This window comes from Arachis hypogaea, chromosome 20, assembly GCF_003086295.3.
Source record: "Arachis hypogaea cultivar Tifrunner chromosome 20, arahy.Tifrunner.gnm2.J5K5, whole genome shotgun sequence".
NCBI lineage: Eukaryota > Viridiplantae > Streptophyta > Magnoliopsida > Fabales > Fabaceae > Arachis > Arachis hypogaea.
In genome coordinates, this window is record NC_092055.1 from 136,176,287 (window position 1) to 136,190,036 (window position 13,750).

General features: G+C 35.5%; 1 protein-coding gene across 1 annotated transcript; it reads right to left on the reverse strand.

The window, feature by feature from the left end:
• Nucleotides 1-1,314: 1,314 nt before the first annotated feature.
• LOC112786457 (protein FAR1-RELATED SEQUENCE 5-like) lies at nucleotides 1,315-2,585 on the reverse strand. The gene is made up of 2 exons (XM_025829832.1): nucleotides 2,247-2,585; nucleotides 1,315-2,103 (listed from the first exon to the last, which is right to left on the reverse strand). Exons 1-2 carry the CDS (start codon nucleotides 2,583-2,585, stop codon nucleotides 1,315-1,317), a joined length of 1,128 nt encoding a protein of 375 aa, XP_025685617.1.
• Nucleotides 2,586-13,750: the final 11,165 nt, after the last annotated feature.

A 13,750-nucleotide genomic window follows, 5' to 3' on the forward strand; every position in this document is an offset into this window, starting at 1 on the left:
GATTGTGATACGCTGACTCTCTATTACGGAACTTATATTTGGGATGGGATGAGACACTAGGTAGTAACACATATCGTACAGACAGAATAACTACTTACTATAAACTAAAGTAAACTCTTTCATTGTGTGTGAAAGCATTGTTAATTTCACTAAACGATCACCATGTCACAATCCATAGCTAAGTCACATGTAAAAAATAACCGAAATTAGGAAATATACCTTGGAAGAAGTAGTTTCTCTAGGATACGCACTGAGCTCTCTCGAGGATGAATGCCCGACCGTGGCTGATATCCCCTCTGGGTCACCGACTTGGCTCATCTCCCTTTCGGACAAGCACGTCCTCTTAGTGTGACCTGGAAGCCCACAAGAAGTGCAGCAACGCCTCTTCCGACCAACCTCGATCTGTGTGGAGGATCACGTTTCCCTGCGGCGCTTAGGAGCCCCCTTTATCTTTGCTACCGAAGGTTCCTTCACAACATCCTATTGCCTCATGTCAGCCTCACGGTGTACCGTGTTTCCTCTTCGCACCTGAAGTCGTTGTGCCAAAGAGGATATTGCATCCCTAGCTACCGCGAAGTTAGCTGCATCATTGGAAGCCAGTTTGGCAACAACCGTCATTGCACTACACAACGCGCCATACCGTAGTAATCGACTGCCCTGCCTCGCTGTCTCTTCTGTTGATGATGCCGTCCATTCTTTGGCATCAATACACCACCGCCTCAGTATCAAACCTGGTGGGATTTCTTCCAAACCCTCATATTTCATCACGCAAAATATGTGGCAGCAAGGAATACCTTCGCTGTTCCACATCATAGAATCACATTCAATCTTCGGCTCACTCGGATCATAAAGCACCTTGCGGATCCTACGACGGTTCCCTATGCTTGAGAACTTGTAGACGGATGTCGTGCTTATGCTGTCTTTCTCCAAAAACAATAAACTTCCAACCCCTTTTATTTGTTTTCTAACCTCCTTGAAGACTGCCCTGGTGTATAACTTCGAGGCAAACAACTCTATCTTATCAAGACCGGTCGTCAGTACGGGCGTGTAATACGACGAATAAAATTGGGCCGTGACCTCATTGTTGCGATAATCTTTAACCACCCTGTCCAAGCTGTGAACCAATTCCAAAAGGCTATTTGTCGACTTAAGAAACCCTTTGATGAATGCATTTATTCCCTCACACCTCGAAGTTGTCCTATACCCTGCACAAAAAGTTCCTCGTAGATATGCTGTTGCCCAACTCTCTCTTAAATCATAGGTGCCTTTAACCCAGCTGTTGTTCATTAACCCTAGACTTTCTACAGCCGTTCTTCAATACTCCTCAAACTCCGCAACATCGAAGTTTGCGTAAACTGCCTTCTTGAACACCTTTCGAAATTCAGGTTCTTTTACCCTAAGGACACAGTTTTTCTCCAGGTGCCACCCACAGAGGCGATGCCTGGCTGAAGGCAGCACATCCGCAATGGCTGCTCGCATTGCTTTATCCCCGTCGGTGACCACAACGGCAGGCTTCTTATTATCCATGACATCTAGAATATTCAACAACACCCACCTATATGTATGGACCTCCTCATCCTCCAGCAACGCAAAACCGAAAATTGCGGTTTGCCTGTGATAATTTGATCCAGAGAAGACTACTAGAGGCTTCTTGTACTTGTTGGACCGGTATGTTGCATCAAATGCAAGCACGTCACCAAACAGACGATAATCTACCATCATCTGCCCATCAGCCCAGAATAGGCTTCCAAGTCTGTCTTCTGCTGTTTTGGTATATCTGGCGACCGTCATCATGTCAGCGTTGGCTTTGCCTTTCAAATAACTTATCGTTGCTGCCGCGTCTCCGTCGTTTATTTGTGCTATTCTTTGGCTGTGAACATAATTGTAGAGATCCCTCTTCGTAAAACGAAGCATCCCATAACCCCCTGACTGCCCGGCCATGTAAGCCATAATTTTCGAAGTGGCAATCCCGAACTTTTTAAGACTATCCACTTGAGCCTTATCACTCTCACTTAGTCTCCGATGACTTGGAAGAAGATGAGTAAACATGGTGGTAGCAAGAGGGTGGTTATGGTTGTCGTCTATCCTCCTGACTTTCCAAACCTGGTTTTGCAAATCATAGTAGATTTTCAACTTTGCTAAACAACCTGTGCGACTCTCCAGCCTCTCATCCCATACTTTTCTGGACGATCGTAGTGTTTCTCATGCCTTGTACCTTGACGGTGACAAAAAAAGTCTCGTCTGACCAAAACACCATTTATTCGAGCCACGTTACCCTTCCTTACACCAAACCCCCTTAGGGGGGCAAACTGTTTGTATGCCGCATATGAATCTTCCTCGGTAGTGAACACCTTGTCTAAGAAATCCTCTGTCGACTTAAAACAAGGAGCATCACCCAGACATGTCTTCGAATCTGAACTGATGCCACTCGCGTGGGGGTCATCACCCATCTCAGCCGCATCGGAGTCGTTGTCGATGGGGTCGTCCTCATCATCCCCACTCGAGGAGGACACTTCGAAGTACTCTTCTTCACTAACCCAATCTGAATCATCATATCCACCACTGAAGTCGAAGCTCAAATCCATCCTCAATAACAAAGGAAGTCAATCACCTGGAAAATGTTTAGTCGGCGAAAAAGTAACCATTAGCACGGATGTGACTTAATTAACATCTCGCAACGAATTAAGAAGTTATAAGAGACTTAGCATTTGTACATAGGTAAACCAAACTTTAACTAAAGCAGTTGATCCTCACCCTACAATCTTGCTTTCTCGACCTAATGCAATCACTAGTCCTAAACGGGAGAGATGCCGGAATAACTTTAGCGCGAATGTACAGTAACAAGCAGCAGCAATTCCAATAAATAAACACAAATCAGGTCTACCTATTAAACAGTACTGCATATTTAACGCACATTATGTAACCGGTGAACTCTTGAAGAAAGCAACAAGTGCAACAAACTTACATGTAGTCGTATCCAATCTTAGATCAGAGTGTGGCGACCGTGAACAAGATTTTGATGTTTGAGTGTTCCCTCAATTCTTGCTATCTTTCCAAACTCTTCGACCTAAATGAATGGTTCATGTGATCAATTCAGCTGAAATCCAAACATTAAAAAAAATAAAACACAGAACCACAACAATAACTGACGTAGTTGATAATTCCATAAAAGGGTAAAGTCAACTATTTTGCACTCTCATTCTTGAGAGACTCATCAGTTGTGCCATTGGGGGAAACACTCTGTAACCACCCTTTTCACCTGACATGTTTGCAAGATCCCAGACACTCACAAATTATTACAAGGGGTCTTCCGACACCGCAGCTATTTCAGCCATTCAAAAAGGATACGACAACTTTCATTAGTCCAACTAGCATTAGTCTTGTTACCGAACGAGATGCTTCCAAAAAACCACTTCTACTTTCTGCGGTGAAACTAGAAAAAAAATTGGATCTTCTGAATAGCACATTTTACAATAAGTCAAGCAGGCAGCAACAGTTTGATAAACAACACAAACTCGAAAAATTGCATTGCCCATGCGTCATACACAACAGACACGAATTCCATGGCAAAGAATTAAAAAGGAATGTGTAATCCATGCTAAAAATTAGTGCTGCTGCAATTCCCATCCGCCCAGAATTGAAGTTCTCACAGTTCATATTTAATCATATACTTGATAGCATGCTTATTAATCTTATTAGGTACATGACTATAAATCATGTATTCCATAACAACGACTATATACGCTATGGGAGAAATACTTGAACGTTAAACATAATTGAAGAAAGAGGGATAACAAATCTAAGCCACACTTAGCAATTGTAAAAAATCTAAAAAATCTTAAATACATCATTTAAATTCTCTTTGATTTCCATGGTATTTAAGATATAACAATCCCACCCAAGCACACTAATATAAAGTAAACTACAACTAACGTGAGAAAGGATTCTAATTCCTTGAAAATGCATAACTTCACTAGCACCTTCACGGCTTCACCTTTAACCAAATATTAATTTACTCTCAATTAAATACCATCTGTAAATAAACTTGCAAATGAAAATTGGTTAAAATTGGTTAAACAAGATTGCAGTTCAAGTGTCGGATGAAAAATTATTCAACCATACAAGATACATACCAAAATCAACCACGGGTAAAAAATATAGTTTGAAATACAAAATAAAAATTCAGGATGAGCTAAACAACATATTTTTGTAGATTATATATATTGACTGATTTCCGTAACTAACTTAGTATGTAAATACCACTTCTAAAAACGTTTTGCCAAATAAGTTAATGTCACCATGAGTCTATTACTACCAGCTAACCATGGCTTAAGGTTTAGTCGAGAGAAGTAGGCATTCTAGTGATACAATTTCAAATGTTCAACGAAATTCAGAACAAAATTCTCATTGGAGGTGTTGTAAAGACAAAAGTAAAGTTGACAACTACAGAGAAGGATAAAGCAGCTACTCATACTCTTATGCCAGTTTCAAAACCAGAAACTTTGAAAGGGAAATTCAGTTTAAATTTATAGATTCAATTCAACTCTATTTACCCAATGCTCTACACCTCTAAAGCAAGACACAATTTCGAATACCACGAATTCGAACAGAGCAAAAACAATGACATTCATACCTGCGACGAGGACCAAACCAGAACAACAGCAACTTCCGAATGCGCCTGCAGCGGGAGTGTCGACTGCCACACGAAGCCAATGCGGGCTACGAGATGAATCCGTTCAAAAATTTCACCGGCTTATAATTCAATCAATACGGATGGGGAGGAGGGACCAAGAAAGAAGTCGCCAACAGCTTTAATGCATGTGGGGAGGCAAGACGGGAGGTGAGGTTCGGAATCACCACGAAGCAGGAGAAGGAGCTTCTTCAAGGCATTGGCAAGCGCAGTCCAAGGAGAATGAAATGACATGCGTGTTAGCGAGATGTCGCAGTCATTGTGAAGAGGCACAAATGGTCATCGCTGAACACGAGCAACAGACTGATCGACTCCGAGTAGGCGCGGCATGGGTGACCTCAAGAAGACAGTACCTGAGGATTCCGATTGTGGCCACGGTTGAAGATCCAGGTGCCTGATTTTGCCTCCATGCAACAAACGATGTAAAGCTTCAGAGATAGCGCTGGAAGGGCGAGGAAGGGAGGTTTGGGGCTGTTAGGGAAGGGCAGGTCTCTGCGTGGGTACTGGGTAGTGCTTCGGGTCGGGCAGGGTTCTATTTGTGTGCGCTGGGTCAATTCTTTGGCCTAACGCCATGTCCAAAAAACACAAACAAACAAAAAAACCTTGGCTTTCTGGCTCAGCCACCCCTAACGTATGGCTCAGCAACCCCTAACGTAAAGCAGGAGACAATCCCTGCAACAAATCAGCCAGGTGTCCATCTCATACTCATTAAAAGGGAATATCTGTAAATCTGTATCAAATAACATCTGTATCATAGATTGACCCCTCTATTTATAGATGCATATGATGACATTTTTCAAACTACAATAAATGAAGTCATCCTTGATAAACCAAGCAACATTGGAAATGGGCATCCACATAAGATCTTATCACAACAAGTAGAACAAATGTCTCCCCACTACCTTGAATTTGAAATTAAAGAAAATAAAAAAATGTGAAAAAAATTAATTAGAGGGTCCATATCTAATTACTAGTTTTCTCAAAAATAAAAAAATTGGATTCTTTTTTTAATTATTTTAATGTTGGCTAATGATACTCCCACGTAAAGTGGGAATAAGGAATCCGTGGGGGATTTTTTCAATAATAAAATAAAAAAAATTTATATTTCTCCAAATATGATTTTTGGACTTTAATTCCAAAAATACGATTTTTTTTTTTTTAGCATTTAAGCAAGTTCACCGGATTCCGGCAAATTCTATAAAAATTGGCAAGTTCGCCGGACCCCGACGAACTCTATAAAAATTAGCAAGTTCGCCTAACTTTTCGGCCAACTCTATAAATTTTATAGAGTTCGCCTAACCCCGGCGAACTCCACTCAAGTTTTTTGAAAAACGCACTTTTAATTCATATCATTGTCTAGAAAATAGTATATAGATCTACAAACAGTATATAGAAATACACAAAAATACACCAACAACAAGCATGACTTCTTCAAAGATTTTTTTAATTATAAATTAAAAAAATAAGTCATATTTAACAATGACAATCATTGTTATCGGCTCTAAAAATACATAGGTACATTGGAATAAGCCATATTTAACAAGAATTTTTTTAATTATAAATTAAAAAAATAACTATTTTCCAAAAATAACAAGGATGGTTATCTTGTGTACTTTTGTGTACTCTTATGTACTCTGGAAACGATGATAATGGTTACCGTTGTTAACTTTCCAATCTGATATATTTGAAGTGGATTATTTTTGGGAAATAGTTATTTTTTAAATTTATAATTAAATTTTTTTTGGTTAAATATGGCTCATTTTTTTAATTTATAATTAAAAAAATTCTTGAAGAAGTCATGCTTGTTGTCTGTGTATTTTTGTGTATTCTTATATACTGTTTGTAGATCTATATACTATTTTCTAGACAATGATATGGATTAAAAATGCGTTTTTCAAAAAATTTGAGTGGAATTCGCTGGGGTTAGACGAACCAGGGTTAGGCAAACTTGCCAATTTTTACAGAGTTCGCCGAGGCTCCGGCGAACGTGCTTAAATACCAAAAAAAAAATCGTATTTTAAGAATTAAAGTCCAAAAATTATGTTTAAAAAAAATATGAATTTATTTTATTATTAAAAAAATCCAGAATCCATGGCTTTACAAATATATTAAAAATTAAAATACGTACTTTTGCCAGCAAATAATTATAAAAAAATAATTTTCACTATTTATATTGGATAGTGTCTACTAAACAAGTAAACAAAAGCGTTCTCTTGCTTCCGGACGTACACAGTACTCCTCCCGGCGCCGCCTAAACCCGTGTAGCGTCCTTTCTCTGCGAACACAATGCCACACGCGTCCTGCTGCCAAGTGTCATTGCACGCCATTGGTGATGCCGTACGTCACCGCGAAGCACGACGGAACAGCCAGTAAAAAAGAAGGACACCGTGCCTAGTCACATCCAAACTCCATGCTTTATCCGTGTCGTTGTTCATCTTTTTCTTGGTTTTGGATATTTTTTATTAGTTTTTTATGTTTTTTCTTAAGTTTTGGATTTTTTATATTTTGAATATTTGTACTTTTTTAAATTTGGATAATTTTTTAATAGTTTTAGATATTTCTTACTAAATTTTTTGATGTTATTTTTCTAATATTTTTTGGATGATTTATTTTGTTAATAAGTTTTAAAATTTTTAAAATAATTTTAAATATATCTTTTTTGTTAAGTTTTGGATGTTTTAATTTTAGATATATTTTTTTATTAGGAATTTTTATAAAGATTTTGAAATTTTAAAAATAAATTTTAGAATTTTTAAAATGATTTTAATTATTTTTAGATTTTAGATATTTTTTTATTAAATTTTGTATGTTTCTCATGACAGTTTAAAGTCATGTTTTCTCAAAAAAAAAAAAACTAAGAAAAAATTACTAATACAGTTAACTATAGTCCCTAATTTCGCCAATAAACATTAGAATCTCGCTAGGGAGCCAATGAAGTATCTGTACAATATGTATAATGGGCTGTTTATTTGGCCCAATATGAGTTAAAAATGAACATCCAGGGTAAAATACTACTAATTTATCAAACACAATACACCTATATTATCCAGAATAACCATCCGGATATCAGGGATAATAAACATCTGATATCCTACTGAATCGAACATACAATTTAAAATACTTGAAACTGATCACACGAATACACCTTTACTATTCTAAAATAAATATATGTGAACAGCTTTAAATAAACATCAGATACTTTAATTTTAATTTGAAATTAACTCCCATTGTATGTGTTTCTGTCTGGGACTGGACTTCGAGGTATAGATCGGATGCAGCTGAGGGAGTAATGGCGATGTCCTTTTCCTGTACGCTGCACCGTGAGTTTCTTCCTCGTCCGAGCAGTGTGGAGAACCTGCAAAAGGGACTCCGACACTCAAGTAAGTTTTAGTGTGAGTAATAAGGATGATATTCAGAGTGAATAACGTACCTGTGACTTAATGAGTCACTTGTATATATAAATTTATTGTGGTTGGAGCAGTTATAGATATTTCTGAAACTGCTCCTTAGAGCTTTTCTAATTATTCGGTAACTGAATTTTGATGGCTTGTTATGGGTTTGTTTAGAGATTTGCGGAGAGATCTTTGTGGTGAGTTGAGATTGGCACGTGTTTATTTTGACTCTAGTTTGTTTTCGAGTTTATGGGTTTTTTAAACCAAGTTGTGACAGACGGATCATAGCCCCCAAGCTTGACCTGTGGGATTGTTTAGCTTTAAACAGGTTGAGCTTTTGATCTATAACTCGAAATCAGGATAGTAGGAGCCCCCAAGCTCAACTTGTTGTATGTTGAAAAATGATAGTCATGCTTGAAATTTGGTGTAGGTGAATGGTAAAGTAAAAGAAATTTGAGAATGATTAGGAATAATGGTTAAATAATGAGGATAAGCCTCCAAGTTTAATCTTATGTCATGGAGAATAAAATATTTCATTGAAAAAAGTTCTTGGTATGCATCGACTTGATTTTGACTTATAGATGCAAATTTGTGTAGAGTTATTATTCCGACGTATAAATGTCGGGTTGTTTGGATTGAATCAGATTTTATGGATGAAAATATGATTGGATTTGGTTTTGTTGGAAACTGTTTGTGCTTTTGATGTTTGCGTATAGTGAGGTTGATAGAAGTAGCATGATTTGCATGATAATTGTTCTGTATGCAGTTGATACGCCAGTTGATGCTTTGGAATAATTTGATCAAAAAAAGTGTTTTTGACTTATAAGGAATAGAAATATTGATGAGAAAAACAAGTAAACGTTGACTTGGTTTTCATATTCAATAAGTATGACTAGTAGTAATCAATGAGGACTATTGTTGATAGGTCAATATTGTTGTTGAGTTGTTTGAAAAATTGGTGAACCGATATAATAGACCAGTTTAAAATTGGGCATAGCATAGATGTTGCCGATATTTGGAGTTGTCCTAACTTATAGATCGGTTTGCTTGAAATTATTCCGACTCATAGGTGTCGGGTTGTTTGAAATGAGTCCGACTTATAGATGTCGGTTTGTTTGAATTGATAGATAGCTTAGTAGCTTCTGCGTTTGAAAATTGAAGTATAACTAGGTTTTAAAAAGGAGTAAAAGTCGTGATTTGTTTGAAAACCAAATTATAACTCAAGAGAGTATATCTCGGTCGGAGATTCGTATATGATTTTGAAGATTCGTGGCGGAACGGTTTTATCTTGTATGAGATGACTTATAGATCAATTAGGAATGATGAAAATGACAAAAAAAATAAAAATAAAAGAGTACAGATATTTCATTAATTATAATCTAAATGGCGGTACTGCGGTTGATGCTCTTTTTTTTCATCGGCATGATTGTATTACCCTGTATATAAGACTTCGACAATAGTATCAGATATACTTAAAGAAAGTCAATCAACAATGAAAGACAGATTGACAATATACAACAAAATATAGCATGTCCAAGGTTAGAATATGAAATGGTAAGATACATTAAGGTAAAATGGTTTAAGTATATAGGTTAGTCCATACCTTATAAGAGGCCATGTCGTATTAAAGATTAAAATAAAAGAATTATATAAGCGTGTAGGTTATGCTTACGAATTATTTCACTGTAGTATAGGACGTATCAATTTTATATGTTGAGGTTATTCACCTCTCAATTATCATTCAAGTTAATTTTTGGATTTTTTTTGTTTTGTAAATTCATGTTTTGAATTTGTCGATTAAAACTAAAATAGGATCCCTTTGTTCGGGGAGCAGAATAATTGGAAAAAAAATGAAAAAAGACTTGAATAAAATAGTATGGATTAAATACTGAGCAATCAAAGCGTGATTGATTTTATTTGATCAAATACCTGCATAATTGTGCTAATTCGAAATTTCTAACGAAAACATAGAAACTGAAAATGTAAATATGTAGTTAAAATTATGTATGTTAGATAATGTTACTAGAGCATTTGGCAGAATTTGGTTTCTCTATTGATGGGTTTGGAGTGACTATTACCATAGTCATTATTTCCAAGGTGTGGTCTTCACCGCTACAGGACTTCTCTGGTCCTTTTCATCACCTTATTTCTGAGTTGACTTCAAATTCGTCCTTGTTATGTTGACCTCAGCATTTCATAATATAGTAATATATAAGACAGTTCTAATTTAGAAAAGAAGTTAAATGTGACAATGCAAACACATATTTTGAATTTATTGACTAAAGCTGAAGTTAAACTTCATCACTCTAAGAAACAAATAATTGAAGTTAATGAAGGAAAAATGCAAATAGGACTGTGTGAGCATTGAGCAATTAAAATATAATTGAAAAACAAAATAATACTTACTAGCAATATCAATGTAAAAATAACTAGAGAAATTTGGGATACATTAAAACAATTGAGAAGAAATATATCTCATTGTATCTATAAGAATAAGTAATTTGCATTTGTGCTGCTTCATTGAAACTAATTAGAAAATATTATAAGAAGGAAAAGAGCGATTAGTATAAGAATAAATGTTGTGAATAGATTAAAACAATCTGAAATAAAAAATAAGACAGGAACTCGTGTTGACAAATAATATATGAATTTCGAATGAGTTCGAAAGATTCACTATTACTAAAGGAGTAAAATAGATGATAAGTATTTTTGAACTAGCATCCTGAAGGTACGAGATTATTCTTATTCAAATTATTTAGATCCTATAGAATTTTATTCTTGATCAAAGATAATGAAATTAATTTTGCTATTTGATCGTAAGAAGCCAACATCTCTTACGTAAATATGAAAACCGAAAATGTGTAGCATATAAACTAAAACTGCATACCGCTAGATGATGTTACTGGGGAATTTTAAATTTATAGTGCGTTATAAGGTCTTGCTCATTGTGTCGACCTTAGTTGAGAGAAAATCAAGTTTGAATCTTCATCTATGCTTTCATTACCGTGAGTAATGTTCATGCCATTGATTTGAAGCTTTATCAAAATTTTAACAATGGCTAATGTAGTTTTTGCTTCTATTTCTTTCAAACAAGAGTTCGACTAAAATGATTAGCTTTTAATAATTGATAATAACAAATATAAAGGTAGATTGATCATGTACAAAAACATAAAAGCAAAGAATAGATAATAGCAAAAATTGATATATTTTATATCATGTTTATTTTTACACTAATCAAATTACTTGTAAAGACATCATAATTATTTTTAATTTATTGAGAATAAAAAATCATCAGATATTGTGATATTATACTAGATAAGGCATAAATAAAATTAAGTAGCAAATATTTCTAGAATATGTAGAAAATAATGTATATATCATATGAAAATTTGTTCAAAAATATTATAAAAGATTGTTAAATTTGGTTAAAAAATTTGAATATAATTCCAACTTTATGAATATAATTCCCCTTTACTCATATAAAAAGTTTGTGTGAGCTGTTTTCGATATATTGGTGTTGATAACCGAGTCAGTATTAGATGTAGATCATCGTAGTAGTGAAGGTGAAGATGACAATCTGAATGGTAGATTTTTTAGTTGAGTATATTTTGGCGTGCCTAAGATGTTGAAGATTAAATCTATACATACTGCTAAAATATTATTAATTGAAATGTGGGTTGTTTTTATTCCAGGTGTTAGTTGATATTGATGTGTGGTTGGTCTTTAGATTTACAGTCTATAAATGATTTTGTATTTTGGATTTGTGGGTAATAGGTGCAAGACTCCTATTGTTGGTGGGACACGGAAGTTGAAACATGCAAAGACTAGAAATAACGATGATGAGCTCTAAAAAGTTACCAATGTTTTTGAAAAAAAATAAAAGAAAGAAAAGGCAACATCTGAGATGACAGAGGCGGTGGTTTGATTAGTGCATTTTTACTTTTGATAGTAGTTGATTATGAACTTCTACAAAAGTTTTTGGTTTTTTTTTTAATTAATTAGCTATAATTTGATTGGTATAACTTGAAAGTTTGTTAAACGTGGACGTTGTATTTATAGGCAAGGATATACTATGAGTAATTACAATGATGAAGTAGATGATATGGTATTAATGGATAATTTAGATATATATCTAAAACTATCATATCAATAATATTTCTATTATTAAGTATAGATACAGTACTGTTTACATACTCTCATGTATATTTATTACTATGATAAGAAGTTATATATTCTAATTTATTAGGATCGTAAATTATGAAAAGATAAGAAATATTTAATATAGTTTAAGCGTAATTTGAATTTTCATTATTATAATATAGAACTTATGGTATCTGAAGTTTTGAACTATAAAGAGATAACGAAATAAAAAGAGTTAGGCATGAAATAATTAAATGCATGCTATTTATTGACCATTAGTATTTACTATTGTAGGAGGTGTGGGTGGATCTTGTGTCTTTTAGATTATAGGGTCGGTGATCAGGTTATCATCATGTTGTGTACGCTGCACCGTGAATTTCTTCCTCGTTCGAACAGTGTGGAGAACCTGCAAGAGGGACCCCGACACTCAAGTCAATTTTAGTGTGAGTAATAAGTATGATATTCAGAGTGAATAACGTACCTGTGACTTAATGGGTCACTTGTATATATAAATTTATTGTGGTTGGAGCGGTTATAGATATTTCTAAAACTGAAACTGCTCCTTAGAGCTTTTTTAATTATTCGGTAACTGAACTTTGATGGCTTGTTATTAGGGGTGACAAACGGGCCTAAACCCGCCGGGCCGGCCCGCGTAACCCGCCAAAAAAGGCGGGCCGGGCTGAAAAATTGGGACCGCCAAATAGCAAAAGCCCGCTTAACCCGCACCGCTTAAACCGTGGGTTTTGGCGGGCTTTGGCGGGGCGGGGCGGGCTTCCCCGCCGGGCTTAGTATTTTTTTAGTAAGGGGTATTTTTACAATTTTTTTACCAAAACCCAACTTCCCCCAACCCAACTTACAAGAGAATGAAGATGAAAATTGAGTGTTTTAAATTATGTTTGTTTTGTTTTAGAGACAATATTGTTAATTATGTTTTGGATTATGTTTATTTTGCTTTGGAAACAATATTTATAATTATGTTTTGGATGAAAACTTGGTTTATAATCATGTTTATTAGATATTTATAATTAAAAAGATTTTAATGTTTGTGAATACAAAAATTATAATTTGTTTATACTTTTAGAAATTATAATAGTTAAAAGTAAAAAACAAAAAAAAAATTTTATATCTTTATATATATTATTTTAATAGTTAAAAGTAAAAAAAGAAAAAAAGAGAATATTTAGCGGGCTTAGCCCGCCGGCCCGCCAGCCCGCCGTTAGGCGGGGCGGGTTGGGATTCTGGGATCGCCTCACTAGGCGGGGCGGGGCGGGCCAGCCCGCCAATTGGCGGGCTTATGGCGGGGCGGGGCGGGGCGGGCTTCCCCGCTTGCCACCCCTACTTGTTATGGGTTTGTTTAGAGATTTGCAAAGAAATTTTTATGGTGAGTTGAGATTGGCACGTGTTTATTTTGACTCTAGTTTAATTCCGAGTTTATGGATTTTTTAAACCAAGTTGTGACAGATGGATCAGTATGCATTGTGCGACACATATATTGCCTCCCTATACTTCCTCTAAACATTAAGGCATT